The following is a 25,287-nucleotide window of genomic DNA, read 5'->3' as shown; positions in this document are numbered from 1 at the left end:
TAAAAACAACTAATCGCTTAAGATAACCAACCAGAGAGTAACTAAGTATTTGGCAAACATAATAAACAGCATGGGGAGAAAAGAAAGAACCGAGAGAACCAGAATCCATTATGCTGAAAGAAAAAAAATAGTAATTCAAGCAAAGAAGCTAAGAATATATTCTTCATTATGATCAACGATGATCTTAAAATGAACAATAATTTGAGTTATGAACCAATACAATGTTTATCATAGTAGTCTAACAAAAAGTAATAAAAGCCATCACTGCAAGTGATGGCTTTTATTTTTATATTGCATTTCAATTGATTGATAGCTATGTAAGTTACTTCATGCTAGTGTTACAATTTACAACAGAAGGCTAAAAAATAAAGTTGAGCTTATAGATGGAAGCCTTGCTCTGTTTTCCTTATGCAGTGTAAAGAACCAAAGGTTTAAGAAACACCGCACTAGACTATAAACTGAATCACACATCTCTTTCAGTTTCTGCACATTGACCTGGATAGGCTTAAGCACTGGCAAAACTAGTGAGAATGCATAATTTCACTTTTAAAATGAATTTAAAAAAATGAAAATAATGCAACATTTTGCAATCTTAAATAATTTATCACACTATCATTTTGGAGCAAATAATTTATTTGCATCGTATTTCATAGTGGATCACAGATACAAAATTGCAGCCAATTAAACTCCATGCCTGTTCAAAATTTATTGAACCTGCTGTAGGATGAAAAATGTCAGAAGAAATGTTCCTTTCTCTAAAACCTAAAATTACAAACATGTAATACTTTAAAAGCATACACACAATTACACACACGCACATGCATGCAGCCTTGATTCAGGAGACCTCATTGCAAAGGGCTTTGCTTCAAATGGATGAATTTTCTGCATCAGTTGTCTTTTTCTATAAAGACATCATTAAGTTGTATTGAAGCGCTTTCATATTTAAGCAAAATCTGTGCATAATAAATGTCCCCTCCTTCTACCTAGTCTGTTCAAATGAGAGTTAATTATGTATTTTAGAGATAGCCCCTTCAGTTTTGGTTTTATCTGAAACTGAAGTCACGCACATGGTAACCAAGACTAATAAGATTTCACAAGAGGCAACAGTGGTTTAATTGCATTTTAATTTAACATTCAGACAACTGTACACTTTTCTATAAATACATGTGGTACTGAAATATGTACATTTCTTCCCCCCTCCCACCCTTTATAGTGCAGTCAATTCAACAGTCATACAGATTAAATTGTGCAGAACAAGCCCAACGATTCCTAAAGGCATATTGCCTAGAAATGTTATCACTTCTGTGGTACTTCAACATCAGCCAGAGAAGTCTGCCAGATGTTCTACAGTTTCTTCTCTATTGTAGAATTTCTCCTTCAAGTACCTTGGTGTATTTTTGCATTAGAGTCCAGTATAGTCCATGAAAAGTAGAAAGACAATTCATTTATTTTTCATCCTATTCAAGAATTGTCAAATGGAAATTTACCAGAAGGGGAAAATTCATTACACAGTGACATTTTTTGCTTTTTAAAAATAAACATTAATAGATTGACAAAAGCCGTGACTAAAGGGAGACGTAAAATGAGAAAATACAGTGCTACTGATACATTTGTACATGCTTACAACTTTTTAATAACTGGATGTATCTCTAACAGTACACTGCACACACTCAGGCATCACATGAATATCTCATACATTCAAGCCAATCATTCTGTCTTGGTTTTGGTGGCTTTTCTCCTGTCCTCATTTAATTCTATACACTTATCATAAAGAAATATATTTATGTCTATATACTAGTGAACTGAACTGGAATGTCAGCAAAACTGTTGTCTTATGTTTAAAATAGTATGTACAGCACATGCATACTGATCATGAGATCACTATTTAATCACTCCTGCATTATGATCTTTAGCCATTCCTTTGATACACAATGACAGAAATTATACATATATATTCCAACCCTTGATGTGGAAAGGGTTGAAGAAGTCTACGAAAGAGCTATTGGCAAGGATTCTCTAATGACAATTCAAGTACCAAAAACAAGAAAGGAAATAAAAGTAAGCATCTGAACAGCAGCAACAGTGGGTGATCCAGGCAAGAGTGAGTGGCTTGCACAATGCACACAATAACAAATCTGAAACAGAAGCATAAATCTATAAATTAAAAAAATAACAGTACAACTGGAGATAAAAAGGAGTGTCATGTGAGCCATCTTGATGAACTAAATACGAAAGAGAAGGTGATAAACAGAATGCAAATGCTTAGAATATTTTAAGCACAGGCCTGAATGTGCTTATGAAATTTCATTTCCATAAAGGGGATTTGCAGGGTCATATACTCAAATGAACGGGGCCATATATGAATGGTTTTCATGTGAGCTTGTATAACCGCAAAAGAAAGGAGAAAATTGCATGGCAACGTGTTTCCCAACAATAACATTGATCAGCTGGACACTGGACGAGGTGGTTTGCTTTTGCTTTCTGCCTCTTTCCCACGCACTGCTGCCACGTAAGAGAAGAGACACAATACCGAATAGCAGATCTCATGAGCCTAGGAGACATTAAAAAAAAAAAGATAATTAGACACTGAGTAGCTGGGTATATGTAGATATAAAGTTTTCTTACTTTTAGAGCAAGTATAAAATGAAATGCAATGAAGAGACATAATGTCTTAATGTGGGCAATTCATCCATCTCCACCACTGACAGGAATAAGCAAGTACACAACATTTTATGCTTGCATAATTAAAGTCCAATGAATTGTAAATTTTGTTTACAGTTGAATCAGTTTGGAAGTACCTAATCTAATTGCTAAGATTAGATTCCAAAATCCCTTGTTAGCAGCAAATAAAGAGAGGAATAGTGAGAAGGTGAGATATGAACTCTCATGGACTTTGTTGGTATGTACTCATAGTTTCATCTCTAAAGTTAAATATTTTCATGGCTCAGTTCAGGGACCTTTTTTATAGGATATCTTTCTTCTTCTAACTAAATGACTTTATAAATTTAATTGTTAGTTACTAAATAATCTTCTAATCTCTATTCACTGCACTGGTATTACCTAGTTTGGGTAATAAAACATCTGCAAGAAAACAATCAAGCTCAGAGATCACTAAGGACCCCTAATCTTTAGTCAATCTTACTGTTTGCCTTCCACCTGTCCCCCAAATCCTTTGTAGAGTAAGATGTATAACTTTGTATGACTTTGTACTTTTGCATTACAATATAATATTTAAAGGAAGTGTTATTTAAATTTCACTTATGTATGCAATATTGTATATACTGTATGTTCTAAATGCTAAGTGAAAAGTATCTTTCTTATATTTGATAATAATCCAAATATACTACTGGATATAAATCTTGTTTCAAATTTCTGGTATACTTTCACAGGTACAATAAAGAATTTCAAAAAAGTTAAATATCTTATTCCATAGGCTATGGCCCAACAATTCTATGGAATAAAAACCAGCATTCTAACCTTAATTTACAGGACTTTCAAGTGAGAATTATTAATATACTGCTCAAAAAAATAAAGGGAACACCTACCCAACACAATGTACTGTATTTAATAAGAATATTTCATTGCTTCAGATCTAGGATGTTTTACAGTATAAAAAATAAATAAAATAAAAAATAAAGGGAACACAAAAATACTGTAAGACATCCTAGATCTGAAGGAATGAAATATTCTTATTAAATACAGTACATTGTGTTGGGTAAGTGTTCCCTTTATTTTTTTGAGCAGTGTATATTTATGCTTCAAATGAATCCACGATGTGCCAGTTTTTTTTTCAAAGTAGACACATTAAGTTACATTTATATTGCTAGTTTTTTAAAAAAACTATCGCTCTGAAAAATGAGATAGAAAAATAAACTTTTAATCATTGGTAGTTCAATTGCCATGTTAATTAAGTTAAAGATATCAATATTTGAGCTACATCATAGGCATAAATCTTGCTTAATAGTACAAGCAATCTGATGAAATATTGTGCTATTAAATTCTGTTGCACTCTCTAAAATCATTAGCCTAGTGTATTTCCTACAGTTCTTTTATTTCTGATATATATATATTTGAAATTGGTCATATACATATTATTTCAAAATCTCGAATGCTAGGCATGAAAACAAAACCTTTGAAAAATAACCAAAAAATCATAGTAAGTAACTTACCATTGGTGTCTTGTACTTGTGGCTCACCACTTCTTTAGTTTCAGGAACTAAAACCGGACGGGCAAGAGACAAAACAAAGAGTTCAAAAAACGAGAGGAAAAAATGAAAGGAATAGTATAATGTTCCCAAAGGTAACAAAAGGTCCAAGGGAAACATAGAACAGCTGCAGGAAAAAGACATTTTAACTAATTCTGTATTCTTCGATTGTGACAATTCACCCAAGTTCATAGAAATACAAGTAATTTAAAGTGATAAATACTTTAGGATATATATTCATTTGGGATTCCTCTGAATGATATGTGATTTTTCTATATATTCTAATAATTCTTCTATAGATAATTTTTATATATAATACATTTACCAAGTTCCAAAAACTGCTGGCACTTGTCTGTCCCACTTATTCTAGAAAATGGTTTTCAGCAATTATTTCCCAATATTGATGAAATGCATCCAAAAATAAACTCGAAGTAAATGTACTTAGGTATATAAAGAGTCTATCATGTTCCCAATGAACGATCAACTTCTAAATGCCCTTAGTGTAAGAAAACTGTCTCTAAGGAAGAGTTGTTCTTCCTGTGCATTTCGCCAACAGTTGAAAAGTATTCAAAAAGATCTATATTCTAAAGCCAAAATAGGAGCAGAATTCTGAATTCTTTCTTTGCTAAATAATGTTAACCCATGTTAGCTTTGTTGATTCATCATTTAACACCAAACAGAAAACATATCCATTTTAGGAAGGAAACCGGATTATATAGGGCTACATGGGGAAGGATGAGTAGAATAAGTATCATATTACCTACTAAGAGGGAAAAAAAATAGCAGTCAATCTATGAATAATTGACTTTAATATATGTGGGGGGGGGGAATGCAAACAAAATCCAGACATACTCTTTTTATTTAAGAGAAAAAGGTGCTACCAGAGAGACTTAATGGAACATAGTAAAGATTAAGCAATACATACTAAAGATGACAGGACTCTATCAAAGAAGAATGAGACAATAAGTTGATATTATATGAAATCAATATTTTGGAGAGCTAAAAAAATCCATCCATATGAAGTCCATATATGGTCAAGGATGCAAAATTCAGAAAACTGGAAAAAAATCTTTTGAAACTATTTTACTCATTAGTATCACATAATTCTGAAGCTAACTCCGTTTTACCCATAAATGATCACAAAAAGAAACACACAAATATTTCTTTGCAGTTAGTTATGTGACTTCAAAAGGCAAACAGGTAAATCAGACAAAAGTGGCTTTAAGAGGGAAAGGCAAGTCAGAATAAAAAATGCAAAATCTCTGACATTTAAATATCATTTTAGAAGGGCACCATCACACTGACTACATCTACCTCTCTATAAAGAAAAGAATTAGAAATAAGGTTAAAAAAGAATTCTAAAGTGTATAAAATAAGAATAATATATCGCTATCATACAAGGGTTTAACAGTGAAGCGCAGAAAAAGGATTGCCCTCTTCCCCCTCCCCTCAGAATTGCATTTGATTTTTGATACTGCTCAAATTAAACAGGTTAAAAGAAGAAATAAACAAATGTACATCTTGCAGTCTCTTGCCCTGTTAATCTGCACACACAGTACTAGCAAAGGATAGGGATGAAGGGACACATTACCTGCTGGAGAATGAAGGTTTTCATAGCAGCGATAGTGAAGGGGCCACAATAAAACTAAAGCACAAGTACATAGCAGTAACTCAAATTTCAGAGCCAAGGGTCTGATGCTTCCTACCTTTTTTTTGGAACAATTCATCACAACAGAGCACTCCAACTCAGACATATCTCATCAATTAAATTATTTCAAACAACATGAGACTCTATACCAATTATAAGATCTTAGCCTTACCCGTGATGATTTGGGCTTCAGGGTTCGATATGACATAGAGAAGCTGCATTCCAACATCACACAGAGATGCATAATGTATCCAAATTTACATTACCACAGCTGAGAATATTGGACTTATTTACAAGGCCAGTTGCCAGAATCAAGCATATTTTGTATGAAATCAAAGTGATCGTCCATTAATAGATGACCAGAAAGCTGCCGAGAGCTGTTAATTGAAAGGTTGTCAGAATGACTGCTTCCTCTGAGTAAACAGAAGCATTAGGAAGAACATAAAGCAGTCAGGTTCAAGGGAGCAAGTGAATAGAGAGGACTGACAGGAGTTTGCCAAGAGAGTTCCACAGGAAAGGGAAAACACTTTAAAACCAATTACAAACTATTACGTAATGATGTTGACTGCAGACATGTGGTTTCTGGTCTAAATTACCTCAGTGATGCATTACTGACACAAGGAGGACTGCACCAAAGGACTAGTAAAAATGTGTTCAACCAAAGCACAGTAAGTTTGATTAGGAAGGTCTTAAATGGAACCTGTGAAGGAGGGGGAAAAAAACCTCCCAAAATAATGGCTTGGGATAAGGCCACCCTAGGAACCATAGAAAGTTGGAATTTTGCTGAAGTGGAGCCAATTACAGAAAAATAAAAAGGATTATTGGCTGATAAAGTTGAAGGCCTTCATTCTTTATACATTAATGCTATGGGGGAGGAGGAAAACAAAGACAAGCTTGAGATCCTAATACAAAAGGGCATATATAATTTAATAGATATAACAGACACTAATGGGATGATTCCCATGAGTGGAATATAAAGGTACAGTTTGTTCAGAAAGAAAGAAGCAATCAAAGGGAATAGGAATTTCATTGTCATAGGTATCCACAGGTATTCCCACTCAGTGCTGGGGAATGATATGTGCACAGTAATGACACCACACAAAGCTGTTGCTATATCCTTCTATCTTAATGCTTGACACAATTACATAAGCCATGGAGGTGGTCAAGCTATTCTCCAAAGCACCTGAAGGCAGGACAAAAAACAATGAATGGAAACTAATCAAGAAGAGAAGCAACCTAGAACTAGCGATACATTTCTTGACAGAACAATTAATCAGTGGAACAACTTTCTTCCAGAAGTTGTGAATGCTCCAACACTGAAAGTTTTTAAGAAGAGACTGGACAACCATTTGTTTAAAATGGTATAGAGTCTCCTGCCTGAGCAGAGGGTTGGACTAGAAGACCTCCAAGGTCCCTTCCAACTTTGTTATTCTATATTCTGAGTTTGTGTTGTGATGTCATGAGGAATTATGTCACCCTCCCTTCATTTGCACTATATATTAAAAAGATCCATTCCTCCTCATAAAAGGAAATTAGTGAACAATTTATTCATTTAAATGCGAAAGAAAAAAATAATATTGCTATTTGTGTCCACTATTGCCTGTTTGGTTAAGGAGATGATGTAAATGATGTCTACCAAAAGCAAACTGCAGATCTTTGAAAGAGGCATGAAGTTATAGTGACAGGAGTTTGGGGATAAGCTTTGTCAAGCATAGTCCTTTAAGGAAATTCCTGATCTGATTTCTGACAGCATTCTCCTTCAGAAGAGGAAAATAAAGCACAAGCAACCATTTGTCCTTTATTCGATGTTAATCAATAGGAAAAGCACAGTTGAGGAAGGTGAAGTAGGAATGTTGGAGGTATATATCCATATAATACCAGTGTTCTAGATTTTAAAGGAATCTAAAATTAAATATAACCAAACATTTATTTTGGACTTCAAAAAAACAGATTATAATAAATAATGATAACTGCTATACAACCACAGGAAAAACTAATGGGAGAAGGATTTCCCAAAGACTGTAATATTAAAAAGACACCTGCAAATAATTCCAATGGGAGAAAATATGTACAGCAACAGATGATAACTATTTTTTTTCTTTTTACAACCATTTAGGGTGGAGTCAGGACAACTAATGGAGCTGAGCATTTGCTAGCCAGTTGCCTGATGCCTATGTGGAGTTCATAGCAGATACTGTATTTTCTCTTTGTGCCTTGATAGAGATGTTTCTCTAATTAGATATCAGGGCTGAAGCAGCAGAAAAAGTTTTACAAGCTGCTTTGCAAATGTAAAATAGAATAACTCAGCATTTACATCTAGTCCTTGGATTATGACCTGAATTGGAACCAGAATTTCCATTACTAAGCAAAGTACACATTAAGCATCACATGACCACTCCACTTACCATAGAAACGGCAATCCCCACAGTCCAAACTGCAGTTGTTAGGCCAGGACCTCATGCTTCCCCTGCCCTGTGTGAACAGCCTCCACTTCAGTTCCCCCACCTGCCTATCTCCTCCCCATCTTCTCCAGAAGCGATTCCATCACAAGTGCAGAATATGTGCTGCACCTCCAGGAAGCCCTTATTCCTCTGCTTCTTCCAGTTCCACAATTACCCTGAACAGTGCCCCCTCCACAACTTTGCCTGGGGAGCTATTGCTGTGCCTCGCCCATCAACAGGGTGTGTTGCACCTTAATGGCCTGTCTCACTGCATTCTCCACTGTCTATGGACTATTCCTCCTCATGCCAGCAGTGGAATATGGGGCTCCTCCACCCACACCACCATCCTGCCTCCCCCACCAGCTCTCTCCTATTGCCTATCACCCAGTAGAACCAAGCAACTTCCCAACAACAGGCAAGGCTCCACCATCCTGCTGCATGTGTCTTGGGGTTGTTCTCTCACTCAGTGCCTGGATTCCAGGCCAGCCAAAGTGGGAAGAAGACAATGAAGGTCAGCTGGGGTGGCAACAGGGGTAGGCAGAAGAGTACAAGGCAGTCAAAAAGGCAGAGATGGGGAGTGAAGATAGTAGGGTGGGGGAGTTGAAGCAGAGGGAGTTCATGCAGGGCAGGAAAATATGACCATGGGATACTGCAACCATCCAGACATGTGAGCTGATTGTGAAGCACCCAAATTTTGTTTATGTGACCATAGGAGAGCTACAATAGGCTGATCTTTCAGGACCAATAGTAACTATCATTTGTTCAGTGCCATCATAATTTTGCGCAATCACTGAAATGAATGGGTATAACCCAAGGACTATTGTTCCAAACCTGATGAAGAATCCAGGTGACTGCCCCAATCCTGGGGCCTTTGATCCGAAGCAGCAGTTGAAAATTTGTGTAAATTGACATTTGGTGCGGTACATGTGACAAGAACCTTACAAATTGGTCTCAGAGAAACCAATTCAGAATATATTTTTATGTTATTTGGGGGGGGATGATTCTTAAAACATAAATTATATTGAGAGAAAACATCACCTGGACTAATAATTCATATCAATCGCTCAAAGTTCTTTACTCAAAAGGTAATGCCATGGCATGTTCATGGATAAGGTGAAAAAAAGGATGGTTGATATTATAGAAAATCAAGGTGAAGGTATGGTGATGGCGTGAATTTTAGCCATGCTTCTGTTTCTTATTTTTAAATTTCTATGGCTATTTCATACGCCTTTTCTATGTACTCTATATAACAGTTTAACTCTAAAGGGTATGCAAGATGGGAATATCTCTACACAGACTAAAAAAATCTGCACTCCGTGTGGCAAAAATTCTTCTCTTTGCACCTCCTTTTTTTGTTTGTCCCCATGACAAATGACCATATTGCAATTACTCAATTCATTAAAATTATTTCAAGCAGCCAAAAGAAAAATTCAGTTCACAAATTCAAGAACATTAGACGTGCTAATAGCAGATATGACAAAGATTCCAAAGCATCTAAAACTAGCAACTATAACTTTTATCAAATAGAGCATTCCCATAACATGATATTTCGTATGACACCTGGAAACAGTTTTATTTAAATAATTAGTACAACTTTCAGGCTGCCAAGGTACTTAGAGAACAATGCTTCTTTCTGTCCAACTTGGAATCACTAGTCTTCCTTTGTTGTTTCAGCGAAGAATGCCACAAACTTACTAATTTTCACCTTTATTTTCCAACATTTCTTCATTCGATCTTTAATTCCTCTGCCATCTTAGCAAACAAAACAAAGCCTACTGTCTAAAAGAGCTAAAGCTCTGCCTCTCCGAGAGGACTAGAAATTTGAGTTACTGCCATGCAGGTACAAACCTAATATCAAAATAATGTAATTACCAAATTCTTCCAGGACAAAGACGCCACGCACTGTATTGCACTTTTTAATGTGATTCAGCTCTATGAAAACCTGAAAGAAAACAGGAGGGGGAAAAATAAGATTAGGCTAAAGGAGGAAATCCTTTCTAAATAATATAAACATAAAAATGCACACCACAGCAGGTTTAACTTGGAATGTTTGAGATGTTGTAATTCATTCTACTAATCAAGCTACAATTATTTAAACCAAAAGAAAGAGGAATTTCAAAGTAAATATTGAAAACTTGCCACAATGCTAGAAATCAACAAGCAACTTAAAAGGCTAAGAAGCTAAGACAGCAGAAGATGAAGTACCTTCCGCTCCTTGCAGGAGGAGAAAGCATGGAAGAGAAACGAAGGAGTTAGTAACTCTGACATACCGGTAATTCAACATTGCTACTCCCTTCAGGCACTCAATAAAAGAAAGAAAGGGGGGACGGGGTGGGGTGGGAACCACAGACCTCAAAATACAACAAAAGAAGGGACAAAGAATACTCCCAATTTTGGTCTCTGATTTGTAATCTTGTCCCATCCAATCAAATAGCTACCCCTCCATGCATCCTCCTCCAGCACAGAGGGCAGGCAAGAGGTGCCATGCTTCCCACCCAAGCAGTTGTCTGCTATGTTTCCATACTCGATAAAGCCTCCTTTCAGGATTCATGGACTGTACCTTGACACAAAGTGCCAAGAAAACAGAGGTTATGAGAAATGCAATAGATTTTTTATTTCTGTGAGTCAGAAATCAAATCTGTAAAATATGCAAGTGCTCTGATTTTAATGGCCACAACATCATTTCACACATCCACCCACATCCTCCAAAATGTAATGCCATTAACTTCAGTCAGAATGAGGAGCAATTTATTATTTACAGGGAAGGGATGCAGAAAGCAAATCTATACAAAAGAATATTTACATCTTAGTTTTACCAATAATTGAAATCCCCAAGTATTTCTTAGAACGGTACCGATATCAACTCCAAGGAATGGGGTGGGTGGAGAAAATAAATATATCATGGAAATTTAGCTTAAGCCAGTGGTGGGATTCAGCCAGTTCGCACCATTTCGGGAGAACCGGTTGTTAACTTTCTGAGCAATTTGGTGAACTGGTTGTTAGAAGAAATCAGTAGGGCAGAGAACCAGTTGTTAAATTATTTGAATCCCACCACTGGCTTAAGACCATAACCAGTTTTGTCTAAACACTTCAAATGCTACTTTAAAATGTCCAGGGCCAGATAATACTATTTTTTAAAAGAAAAAAAAAGCTCAAAGCACAAACTTTTGGACAATTATTTTAGTACAAATGAAAAAGTAGTATAATTACTGTAAGATTTTCCTACAATTGCAGAAATTACAAAAGGTTATGTTCCTCTCATACTACCCAACAAGTATTATGATATTTGCATAAATGTATTTCAGACCATCATTCCAATTAGCTAACAGCTAACAAAAGGGAATCCTCTCTTTGGTAACAAAACATTATCTTGGATAATGGGGAAAGTAAGATTGTGTAGAATCTTTGCTTGAGATAAAAAACTTTTTCCTTTCTCTACTATCCCCTACACCACTCACAATCCTGTTCCAAAGGACTAAATAACTACTTGATGCAAACTTTGGAGGTGTGAGAGCCTTCACAGGTGCTTGAAATTCTTACAACAAGCCTTAACCTTATTGAATGGGAACAATAGTTAAAGGAGGCTAGGAACAGAATAGATATTTATAAGAAAAGGTTTTTAAAACCTTGATGAAGAGAAGAATCTAAAATTTCTATTGAAATAAGATTGGACCATGCCATGAAATACTCCCTTATGAAAAATTTTCAGTTGTACACTAAACAAGAGATGGAGTTGGCATGTGCAACCTCTTTTTAAAATTTCTTCTGCAAATAGTCTTGACAAAAATATATTTTACATCTGACCATCTTTAGGATATGGCTTATATTTTAGTGATGCAAAAAGAGGCTTTCATAAATGTATTCAAATGCTACAACTAATGCAGAATTCAACAACAATTCTCCCTTTCTGTTCTAAAACGGTCACGTGGCTATGGTACATTTCAGTTCTTGTAACCCGCAAGGTGTTCACTACGTATGTTTAAAGTTCTAAATTGTTTGGAAACCTTAATCAAACCTTAAGAATCAGCTCTTCCAAGACTCAATCTGCTTGTATGTTGACAGGCAAAGGTCTTTCTCTAAACGCATTCATAAACTAAACAGTATAAGGACTGTCCCTCTAGAATTACCTAGTCCCAGTGCTGTAAACTTCTACATATCAAATTAAAATGTTTCTACTGTCCAGTCTTTTATATTTTAATATACTGTATCTTGATTGTTTGTTTGTTTGTTTATTTATTTATTTATTTTGTCACACAGTATATATAAGCATAAGCATGAAATAACTATACAATACAGAAGCATATATAGAAGCATAAGTACGTAATAACTATAATAATTGGATATAATGTACATGGTTCCAATATGGACAATTACAAGCTAGATGGAAATTAGATCAAAAAATAGGTGTTAAGCAAACTGAGGATAATTTGTTAAAACAAATGAGAGATCAAGGCCAACAGCATATTAAGAGGTTGTATAATGTATTAGTAGAAATAGACTCAGAGTCCGAACTAGTTAAGGATTGTATGATTAAGTGGGCACAAAATTTTCAGCAACCAATAATGTTGGAAACTTGGGAAAGAATTTGGGTGAGGAATGTTAAATTTACACAAGCGCAAAATATGAGAGAAAATTTTTATAAGATGTTTTATAGATGGCATTTAGACCTCAAAAGTTGTCATGTATGTATCCTAATGTACAGGCTAAATGTTGGAGATGCGATTGTGAAGATGCCACTTATTACCATATATGGTGGACTTGTAAAAAAGTTAAAGCATTTTGGATTAAAGTATGGTGGATCATGCAGAATATTTTGAAAAGAAGATTAAGTTTACTCCGCAGTTCTTTCTACTAGGAATTATTATGGACTGTACAGCTATAGAGACTAAATTGATTTTGAACTTAATAACAGCCGCAAGACTTTTGATTGCTCAGTATTGGAAGAAAGAAGAATTACCTACAATTGAAGAATGGACACTCAAAGTATCAAATCTGGCAGAGATGGCAAAAATCTCCGCTTACTTGAAAGACTATACACTAGAAAAATATATTTTAGAATGGAAAATGTGGATTGATTATATTCAAAATAAGTATCAGATAAAAAAATATCGAATAGCATATGAGTAAATTTAGGAAATATTTTGTATTAGATATATTTTTGAAGGAGAGGGGAATTGAGAGTGTGACTAAGTGTGGTGTGACTAGAGATTATAATTTAGGAATTATTTTAGATTATGATTGTTAGTTTTGATACCCTGCATTTTGTTCTGGGAAGTCGGGTTGGGGGGTGGGGGTAAGGGGGAGGGGAATTGGGGGGGGGTTTGGCAGAGATGGAGTGATGGTTAATGTACAGGGTTAATTGAAGATGTATAAATATAATTAATGCAGGGTCGGGTCTGCCCAGTTACCATTTTAGAACGGTGGGGAGGGAGAAAAGAGAGAGTAGGAGGTAGGAAAGAGGAGAAGAGGAAGGAAGAGGGGTAGAAGAGGGAGAAGGAAGGTGTAGGGTGGAGGGAGGAGAGGATGTAGATAAGAGAAGGAGAGGAAGGTCTGGAAAGTAGAAGAAGGTAGAAGAGGGAAGAGTGTTAAAAAGGGGGGTGGTGACTGGGCAAGCCCGACTAATTGTATATAACTGTACATTGGATGAACTATTTGATATGATTGTAAGAATAAAACTTTTTTTTAAAAAAAATAATAATAATTGGATATAATGAAAGGAAACAATAAGACAGGAACGGTAGGCACGCTTGTGCTCTTATGCACGCCCCTTACAGACCTCTTAGGAATGGGGTGAGGTCAATAGTAGACAGTTTTTGGTTAAAGCTTTGGGGATTTTGGGAAGAGACCGCAGAGTCAGGTAGTGTGTTCCAAGCATTAACAACTCTGTTACAGAAGTCATATTTTCTGCAATCAAGATTGAAGCGGTTAACATTAAGTTTAAATCTATTGTGTGCTCGTGTATTGTTGCAATTGAAGCTGAATTAGTCTTCAACAGGAAGGACATTGTAATAGATGATTCTATGAGTTAAACTCAGATCATGTCGAAGGTGGCGGAGTTCTAAATTTTCTAAACCCAGGATTTCAAGTCTGGTGGCATAAGGTATTTTGTTGTATTCAGAAGAGTGGAGAACTCTTCTTGTAAAATATTTCTGGACACGTTCAATTGTATTGATGTCTGAAATGTGGTATGGGTTCCAGACAGGCAAGTGTATTCAAGAATTGATCTAACAAATGTTTTATATGCTCTGGTTAGTAGCGTAGTGTTTCTGGAGAAGAAGCTATGCATGTATTGTGATGGTTTCAGTTGATTGATCAGATAATTTAAGTCATTTACATTTTCCAGACTGCTATATAATTTTGTTTTTAATCAAATGTACATGAATGAATATTTATTTTGCCTCTTTAGAAATTATATGTAAGCAACCTAGGAAAAATTTAATAAATGTAAATGTTGACAAAACCTCTTTGTATGGATTTGCTATCAGAATTGTATTTTTTTAGTTTTCATCTCCCAAAAACAAAATATAGAATTCTAAAAAATTGAGAAACAACACATATCTCAATCAATTTTAAAAAAATGGCACACATTAGTGATAGCAGTCCAGGCAATCCCAGTTGTCACTGTAACCCCAAGACACATGGGTCGTTAAGTGGGAAGCAGAGGGATTTCCAGTTAAAAAGCATAGGGGTGCCACAGGGCGAATCAGGAGGCCCTAACAGGCCCAGTGCAGGATACACACAATTTGGGGGAGTATTGCAGTGTGGCACAAGCTCAGGATGTCTGGGGTAAGATGGTATGAGGTGCTTGCATGCATGTATATGATTGCAGGGAGGCCAGGGAAAGTGGTACAAGTGCAAGGAGGGGGGGGGAGGTACAGGATGAATGTGTGTGTGAGCACAGGAACTCTGGCAAAATAGGGGATGGGTGTGTACACACATGCATGCATGTGCACAAGCACAAGGAGATTGTGGAAGAGGGTGTGGGATGGTGTTTCTGCAAAGACAGAAAGGCTGGGAAAGAGGGCACAGGGCATGTGCATACATGTGCACCGGGAGGTCAGGGAAGGCAGGTGCTAGTGCGTGCATATGCATGCCTGTGTACAAGTGGAGGCAGCTTAGGAAAGAAAGGTGTTTGTGTGTACAAGCAAAGAAAAGGCCCATGTTGAGGGAGACTGACCTAAATGACTTGTGACCTTCCTTGCCAACTTTCCTATTGACTTTACTTGTGGGAAGCTGGCAGAGAAGGTCGGCAACAGCAATTGTGATCATAGGATGCCACAACCAATCGTAAGTATGAAACAGCCTGAGCAAGAGTGAAAATAATGTGACAGAACTGAATGTTTATAGCCAAACCTGTTCTGCTGTAATAACACTACATGCAAATTTATTTCCTGTTCCAATAAACAAAACTAAAACTAAATTTTTAGGGAGATGTGTTCATTTTAAAAATAGATATCATGCTAATTATAAGTAAAATGTTTAATCTTTTCTAAAAAAAACCCTACAATTACCATTAGCTTAATTACTAGTTTTAGACATTGGATTAGATCTTGCCAGCTGCAAGGAACCAGAACGACCATGTATGGTAGTTTCTTTATTGTTATTTTCCTATTTACAAAAATCACACCACACTAAGTGCATTCACTTGGGAATGGGCAGGTAAAGGCTTCAGGGATCTGGTCTTTCTCCCATGTTTCAAAGGTGCTTTTTCAAAAGGCAAGGTCAGAACTAATGAAACTTCTTGGATGAGAAGCAAAATGTCTTCTTCCTCAAGGAAAAAACATAGTCCAGTTGCTTTTTGAAAAAGCTCCTTTGAGACAGCCATGATCTGGCTGGAGATTCCTCCACAACCCTAATCTGTTTTATAATTTTAAACCATTTTACTAACCAACATATTGTGTGAGCTATGAAAAAATACTGATTTCTTTAAAAAAAATATTTTAGAACTTTAGGTAGTCTATAGGCCTCTATGATCTCCAACAATTTGTAAGTAACAGCCATTGGCATGTTAGTAACCATCTTCAAACTTATATTAAATTAATAATCAAGCATTGGAAGGGCAGTTAATAAGTAAGTATATGAAAACATGCAGGAATGGTCATAAATTGTGGAAATAGAATTTTTTTTACGCAATTTCAAGAGTTTTCAGGATTTTTCCTCCTGAAGTTGTAGCAGTAGATTTACTTCTTGCCATCTAATATTAATGACATATTTTAATAAAGTATATTAAAAGCTAGTATTTAATAATATATCTTTCTATAACAATATATTATTTAATGGACTTATAAATGGACTAACGTTCAATCACTGCAGCTGTGTGGAAAATCTCTCTTCACATTTATAGGACTTCTATTTTCTTTCTACTAAGAGTCACCCAGCAGTAATAAAAATGCTGTCAGCAGCTTCCCAAGTATATTTATTTTTCCCTACACAGAGCTTTTAATTCTCTACGACTTACACAATGGGTGCGTTGCTCTGGTTCTTGTGAACCAGTAATGGTGGCAAGAGGCTCCGCCCACCCGGCTGGACATCATCACAAACAATCTGTCATCATCACAATCATGAGCAAAGCGAGCGAGTGTGCTCCCGTTGCGAACTGGTAGCAGAAGTAAATACAACCAACCCCTGGATTTATAACAACATCCATCAAATTATCAGTCATTATAAACCAGCAATTTTCCTTCCTGCTGGTTCATTTAGGCATCTTCCTTGGAAGATGTATTCTAAAAAATACCTGAATGCTCATTCAGCAGGATTGGCTAACACAGCACATATTCCTCTTAAAAAAGGGATGGACAAACCTCTGGTGAGAAAGGGATAATTTAAGAATTGGAGATGGATGGGTCTCCCAAATGATACATCACCAATAGGCGGAGAAGCTTGGGGACTTATTTGAAAGCTGTGATATGCCTATTTTAAAACATTTTAACAATACAATTATTTATGTCTTTCTTTAATTTCTTGCTCAAATCATTGATTACATTGCCAGGATGCTTGTATTGTCAATTATGTCTCCATAAATAATGTTTATTTATAACCGTATATCAGTTAATATCCATTGCGTGATCCTCTACAATTACTAATTAATTTTCTATTTATCATTTTATTTATAAATAAAATTTATGAAATTTATAGGCTCCCATACTATTCTGGATGACATGCAATTAGCAACTTATGCATGTGTGTGTGTGGCAGGAGCGGGTTCTACTTACCTTTACTACCAGTTCGCAACGGGATCGTGTCCGGGTGGATGGGCAGAGCCTCCCTCCGGTTTTACTATTGGTTTGCAAGAACTGGACCGGGTGGGTTGCCCCCGGTTCAGTCCAGTTCTTGCGAACCGATAGTAAAACCGGGGTGTGGGTGTATACACACAGATAAATGATACAATAGTCAGGAAGTAATCAAAATCCAAACAAAACAAGTCAAAGTGAGTCTACTGTTTAAATCTTAAATTCCTGTAATTTGATTCAATTTTAGATTAATTAAAGCTGAACTGTTTAATGATCTTAAGGTTTTGTTATGTGGCAGTTCAGTTATGAACACTAAGCAAGTGTTTATAATAATCTAAGATTAATATATAGACCAATAGATAATGTACTTGTCTTTAAAGTCCTATCCTCAAGATAAATACACAACCAATAAATTGTAGTTTAATTTTATGTTCCAAAATTACCCCAAAAAGGTAATTTGGGGAAAGCAAGAGACAGACTTTCCAAAGCATGAATTCTTGTTGTTTAGGTATAGAATCTTGTATTAAAATGAAATGGAATAACCCATAATTCATTTTAAAAAGACAACTGATAAATCTGCTTATGCTTATCGTATTTTCTTACTGTTTTGCCATCAATCACATTCATAGAATGCTTTGAGAGTTGCAACTTTATAGTTTATCATTCTTGTAAATCACTGAATGCTTCCTTTTATTCAGAAGTGCTTTCCCAAAGCAGCATACCAGCATTAGAACTCTTATAATTATGCTCTTCCAGTGTAATTGCAGTGAGGTCACTATACTCCAATGCAGTGTTTCTCAATCTTAGCAATTTAAAGATGTGTGACTGGGTAATACTTAAAACCATGCTGCCTGGGGCATTCAGGAGCTGAAATCCATTCATTTTAAAATTGTCAAGAATGAGAAGCATTGTTCTGATAATATGCTGTTCTTTAAAGATAAAGACCAGCTCCAATACACCTTTCAAGAAAAGTCCTAGGAGAAAACATCACAGATGTTTCCCTTTCTCCACTACCTTCTATCAACATTCAATCCATTGAGGATACAACAGGCATTATCATCACAATGCGGGTGGGAATCAACTCTCTGCTGTAGTCTCCCTCTAGACCAGGGGTGTCAAACTCACGTTGCCACAGCAGCATCATGTAAAGTATCAGGACTTTTTTCCTTTTGCTAAACCAATGTGGGTGTGGCCAGCGCATGATGCATAGCCTGTGGACCGGGAGTTTGACAGCCCTCCTTTTGACTTTAGACTAGCAGCTGCCAAAATAATACAGAACTAGAGCATTGTTTCTCAATTTTGGTAAAGTTAAGATGTCTAGACCTTAATTTCCAGAATTCCCTAGCCAACATGGCTAGCTGGGCAATTCTGGAAGTTGAAGTTCAGTCATCTTAAAGCTGCCAAGGTCAAGAAGGACTGTAATAGAGTAACTGTTAAAAATTTGAAGAAATTGGCTTCATATAATGACTTTGAATTATTTCATCTCTGTGCACTATACTGTAATTCTCCAACACATTCAAAAAAAGAGATCCAGAATGCAATATTTTTAGATTTGGGAGACATTTGGAATCAGTAGCATAGTTTCAAAATGGCTACTATGGAGGGTATGACTCTTCACATTTATCTTCAACATAAAAACAAAACATACATTGTCCAAACTCCACCTCTTCTCCCTTCTGTTTCATCTCATTTGAAAACTGCTTTAAAATGGATTTCCCTAAAAAAAAACCCACTTCTTCCAGTTTTAATTATCCTTTGGGTATGAAGAATTAATGCATAACATTTTAAGGACAAACCTGCACCTAAGGTTCAACAATGTGTTTGATCTGACAACCTTTGCCTTTGACGATTCATTATTATTGATTTGAGAAAGGAGCAAGGAAGAGGACAGCTGCACAGTTGATTATGGGGTTTGGAGGAGACTCGCTTTGTACATGAAATAAATTGGCAGCCTCTTTTTTATCTTTTTCTCTGCTCTTCCTTTGCTTTCCTTCCCTATAAATGTCAATGCCATATTATTGTTAACTCTGCTTATGCATTTTTTTTTTTATTGTAAGACGTTTGACACAATAATATGTTGTTCATTCATCAGGGACTTGGAATCAGGCATGAATATATACCCATGTGTGCACTGGACCACTGAATTAGAGAAGAATGAAAAAGTACTGTTGCACACTTTAATAGTTGCACATAGTTTCAACTGAAAAGCAACCTATCTCCTGAGCACCGCATGTAACCGCAGTATAAATTTCAAAGGAACCTTCAAATGCATGTATATTTTCAATGCATGTATTTTCAGAGGTTCTGAAGCATCGTCCAAGGTTCTCAAAGACACCAAAAACAATTAAACTTACCAAAATAAATAATATAAAGACAATTGCACAAAAGACTGAATGACAAAAAAATTTCTCCTCTGTCTCATTCTTATACAATCTTACACACAGATATACAAGCACACAAAACCCTAAAACTGCTTGTACGTTATTTGCAAAACAAACATGAACATGAAGCAAAATAAAATCATTGAATAAGAGAAGCGAAAAGAACATACATCTAAAGAAAGAAATTCCATTTGTGTTTCCTCTATACCCAAAGATAAAGCTCTATTAATAAAAGGAGCAAAATAAGATATCTCTATTACTGTTGAGAAAATCTCTTTGCCTGGTATGTTGCCCAGAGTACTTTTAACCACAAAGAAAAACATATGATGCAGGACAACTATTTTAAAAAAATAACTTGCAATCACCAATTCTAGGTCATTTTTTTTCATGTAATGAGTATCAGTATAAATAAACCAGATATAAGTGATAATAAAACTGCTTTGTAACGTTTGGCTAATATATTTCAGTGCCACATTTATGCAGTCTGTCAGAGCATACCCAGGACTGTTAAATGTTGCTTGAGATGCTTTGCAGAAATGTAACATAGCCAAATGTACATCATCATCTCAATGGTTATTTTTCAATTAAAACACTTTCTTCATTTGAACCATGAAGAAAATATGAACAAAATCATTATAAATTAATTACAAATAACTGAAGCCCATGTTTCTGAAAAATACCATTCTTATTATTCTACTGAAGTTTATAAATAGAGTCAATAACTCCCATATACATTCATTTAAAAATTAATCTGCTTTTCATTATTAAAAACAAAATTTAAAGCAGATTTAAAAATTATCTGTTCGGTCTAACAAGAAGAACCTGTCATTTAAAAAAAAAAACATTGATAGCTGTGACATTTCTCTTTCCTTTTTCTGGTATAGGGAAGAGGAAACACATTTACTGGTGTTCTTCAAGAACATTCATGCTTTAAGATCTACTTTAAGATCTGTTACAGGCAATTTCCTACCTGACTATGCATGAATTTCAAATTAATTCCTTCCAGTGTGACTTGGAGAAGGCCTCCTTCGCCAGTTTTCATATCCTGTACGGGAAATTCCCCACCAAGTTCAGGCCCTATAACACAAACAGAAAATAAAGGGAGAAAAAAAAATAAGAAAATATATCCAAACACTAAACCATTAACACAAAAAGAAAAGGACTAATTTTCTAGCATATGACCCTTCTTCCAAAACAGAACCACAGCACAATTTAAGTTCCTACTGCAAAGATGCAGAAGATCTCTCAAGGCAGAATCATAATGAGATAATCTTAGGGCTCTTCTTCAGGACATTGTAGTGCATTCTTTCAACCCTTGAGATGGAAGAGAAATATGCCAGCATAGTTTGTCCTGCTTCATTGTCAAGCAACATTCTGCCTCCTTTAACGCAGTCAGCCTAAGGATATATGTGATCATCCATATCATCAGCTGGCTTAGAAAATTGGTCTTTTTGATGGGGGCTGGAGCTAGAAGATAAGCGGAGCCCTATTAAATTGGAACCCGGCCTATCTGGTCCAGTTCTGTGTTTTCATAGTGGCAAAAAATTGCACAAGAAACCAACTAGCTTCTCAGCAGATGGCCTTCAGAAGCAGACACACTACTATGAAGGCAATAGCCACTGATCCCTATGACTTCTATATATTAGTCTAAACACCACCACCCCCTTTTTTTTTTAAACCAGCCAAATTGGTAGCCAAAACCACATCATTTAGAAGCAAATTTCAAAGTTTAATTACATGTTGTGTAAAAAAAAAATCCCTTTGTCAGCCTTGTTTCTTCCAGGATCCAATTGCAATAGGTAACCTCTGGTTCTAGTATTTTGGGAAGGGGAAAATAGCTTTTTCTTGTCTACTTTATCTACACCATGTATAGCTTTTTGGATGGATGGAAACTAATCAAGGAGAGAAGCAACCTGGAATTAAGGAAAAATTCCTAACAGCAAGGACAAGTAACCAATGGAACAGCTTGCCTTCAGAAGTTGTAAGTGCTTCATCACTGGAGGTTTTTAAGAAGAGACTGGACAATCACTTGTCTGAAATGATGTAGGATTTCCTGCTTGACTAGGGGGCTGGACTAGAAGACCTCCAAAGTCCCTTCCAGCTCTATTCTGATTCTTTTTGCACCTCAATCATGTCCTCTCTTATTTACCTCCTTTCTAGTTTAAAAAGCCCCAAATCTCAAAACTTTTCCTCATTGCAAAGCTGTTCCAATCCTTTGATCAACTTTGTTGCCCTCTTTGAACTTTCTCTAGGTCTGCTTACATCTGTTTTAAGATGTGGCAATCAGAACTGCACACAATATTCCATATGTGATTATACCACTGACCAAAAGCTACATTAACGATCAGCTAAGCTTTGGGGGGTTTTTTGTTATAAAAGTTTGTGGTATCATTAGCAACACACACCAAAACTGTTCCATTTGTGTGTGTGTGTGTTTCTGCTCTGCATTGCAGTCTTTAAATATATTTTTTCTGTGTTGTTCCTGTACAACTATTTGCAATACTGATATATGTATATTTTTGTTAATATTCTATTGATATTTCACATTTTCTAAATGAGTTCCAGACTATACCCATGGCATTCCAATTTTTCCTCCCAACAACTCTCTGAGGTAAGTTGGGTTGAAAAAAGAAAGATTGGCCCAAAGCCACCTCTGAGCTTCTGTGGCTGAGGCTGGCCTTTGATTGTCCCAATGTCAGTCCGACATATTATCTATTATACCATGCTGGCTTATAATTGATATTATATACAGAGCAATATTCAAAGACTCACATTTACATCTAAACAACTGATACAATAAACACATGTGAAACAGATTCTCACATTTTTACACTTCCAAATTATACATATATTGACCCAACAATGCCTTTGAAAGAAAAGCAATGCCTTGAGATTATGAATAGGCATCAGCATCTTTTAGCAGCAAATGTGTTAATGTGAACATCAGACATCTTTCCTGCCATTATCAAGGACTGACTTTATACATTTTACTGATTTGAAAAATCAGTAAAATACACAGCACTATAACAGAGACCTAGGAAAGGGACAAATGACGTTTTACTCTCTAACACTTGCATAAATGATACAGACATAAGTTTAGATCTTATTTCAATATTTTAGAGAATGCCTTTCTCCTGATCCTTCTTTTTCAATGAGTCATAAAAGAATAAAGGATCATCAAGGCTTGTAAATTACTGGTAGTCTTCACTGTAATGCAGTGTTGTCAAAACTGGCAGCCCGCCAGCTGGATGCATCACACACAGGCCACACCCACCCCAGCTCCGCAAAGGCAAAAAACGCCATGATATACCCTGTGACATCACATGACATGATCAAGTTTTACACCCGTGCTGTAATGGCATGTGGGAATGACACTGAGAGACAGAAAACACAACCAGGTGAGCTAATTCCACTTTATTGTAAAGCTACTTTAACAGAATGTTGCATTTTAACTAGGGAGGGTGAATTGACTGCTTTTTTTCTCTCAATTTCCCTTACAGAGTGGAGAGATAGAAGTTTCAAAAGCATATTGTAAGCTGATTATATAGCACACCTATGGCTCTTAGCCCTGGGCTGTCATTAGAATAGCATTGCTTTTGATGTGCAAAGGACCAAACAGCTTATTTTCTTGCAATCCTTTTTCGTTCGGTTTATCTGCTCTTCAAGGGAGGGAGGGGGAAAAAACTATGGATCAGGTACAGGACATGTACTAATGGTGAACACATGACTGAGCAATGTGGTGAAGGTCATAAATGCGCCTTAGTAAAGTAGCTAGGATAAATACTTCTCTCTATCCGATTCTCTAATTGGAATTAGTTGCTATATGTTTATTTCTTTCTATAACAGGAATCATGCAGTAATGTATTGCTTATGTGTAGGTGTATACATAAAGATATATACATACATACATACATACATACATCCATATCCATACATACATCCATAAATACATAGCATCCAAAAATGAAATAATTCCATTTTGCTAAACTTGATAAAATAGGAACTTTAATACTTTCAGATTTTTAACAAAAAGTGCTACATAAATGCTCTAATAATGCTTGTCATTTAAAAAAAATTAAAATCTTACCTGGCTTTATGCTCTGTTGTCTTGCAGCTGCTCTTTCCATACTATCTTTTACACAATAATATAACTCCCGGCACTATAGCAGATTGAAATAAAAGGAAATAAAATGGTAAGTACAGCATGGAACTAACAAAATAGCATAATTGCGAAGGACAAAAAAGACATATGACAATGTGATTTTTCATGAGAACTTCATATCGCTTTGATACAATCTTGGAAAAAGATGCAATTGCTTTAATCAGACCCAGGCAGCGCAATGTACTTTTGAAGTACCTCTTCAAATTAAAACTACCATATAAACCTATGCACTGCATCTTCCCAAAATCTAGTCAAAATATTAAGAGATAATTATTGGATCCAAATTGCCCACGAGTTTATGAATGCTTAATATGTGTCCACAATGCATCAGTTTTAATCTAATAAAGGCAATAACATTATTGCTATTTAAAGCAAAACCAGCACTGTAGAAAAAGAAAAGAAATCATAAAACAGAAGTAAACATAATAGTGGTTACTCAAACATTATGGAATGATCATTGCTATCATTTTAGAGATGTTTGACTGTGACAACCTTCTTTCTTTAGCTCCAATTATAGTGTAGATATTCTGTTTTTTATGCACAGAACAGTTTAGTTCGAGTAATTCAAGATTGTATCCACTCTATCAGATTTTAGCTTATACTGTCTTTAGAAAGGAAAGTGATACATTTAAGGCATGTTCTCTTCCAAACTAAAGATTTTCTATAAGTCAAAGATTTGCTCTGATAGCCAACCAGGCATTACATATAAAGATACACGGGTGACATTTAAATATGCTTTATTTGTATACTGGAAACATAAGAGGATCCAGGATTACTGTGAAGATAAAGTGAAACAATCCCCCCAATATTTCAGTGTTTCTGAGGGGAAAAAAGGCTTCTTGGGGAAACGGAATGGAAGGAAAGGGAAGGGGGAAAGAAAAGGAAAACAAATACAGTAAATAAAATTGACATTTTGATGACAATTTTTTAAAATAACTTTTCTTTTAGGATTGCTAAAATTAAAACCTACTATTTTGAATGAGTATGATCTAAAATGAGGATTTTTTTCCTTAGGGACCAAAATTCTAAAATTGCAGGAGAATGAGTGCAGAGCCCTGAGGATGGAGTTAAAAGAGGGATCAGCCTAGAATTCCTATATAGCCACAAGTGAACTAAGTCCAATCTCCCTTGAATTCCACTGATCCTTATCTAACTTCTAGCAGCTGCTAACCCTTTCTTGAGAGGATTCCTGTGTAGACAGATTCCAGTGTACAACCATT

The 25,287-nt window shown here is 35.8% G+C and overlaps 1 protein-coding gene across 6 annotated transcripts in view; it reads right to left on the bottom strand.

The window, feature by feature from the left end:
• Positions 1–1,107: 1,107 nt before the first annotated feature.
• Positions 1,108–25,287, bottom strand: part of MADD (MAP kinase activating death domain) — a 102,933-nt gene continuing 78,753 nt past the window's right edge. For all 6 annotated transcript variants that reach the window (XM_058161785.1, XM_058161790.1, XM_058161787.1 and 3 more), the window contains 5 exons: positions 23,993–24,065; positions 20,876–20,982; positions 10,167–10,236; positions 4,170–4,216; positions 1,108–2,551 (listed from right to left, as the gene is read on the bottom strand). In XM_058161785.1, coding sequence (XP_058017768.1) covers positions 2,444–2,551; positions 4,170–4,216; positions 10,167–10,236; positions 20,876–20,982; positions 23,993–24,065 — 405 coding nt within the window. In that variant the 3' untranslated portion in view covers positions 1,108–2,443. The remainder of the gene's footprint in view (positions 2,552–4,169; positions 4,217–10,166; positions 10,237–20,875; positions 20,983–23,992; positions 24,066–25,287) is intronic.

This window comes from Ahaetulla prasina, chromosome 1, assembly GCF_028640845.1.
Source record: "Ahaetulla prasina isolate Xishuangbanna chromosome 1, ASM2864084v1, whole genome shotgun sequence".
In the NCBI taxonomy this organism is placed as follows: domain Eukaryota; kingdom Metazoa; phylum Chordata; class Lepidosauria; order Squamata; family Colubridae; genus Ahaetulla; species Ahaetulla prasina.
The sequence above is the reverse complement of the archived record's forward strand: the minus strand, read 5'-3'. Positions and strand labels throughout refer to the sequence as shown.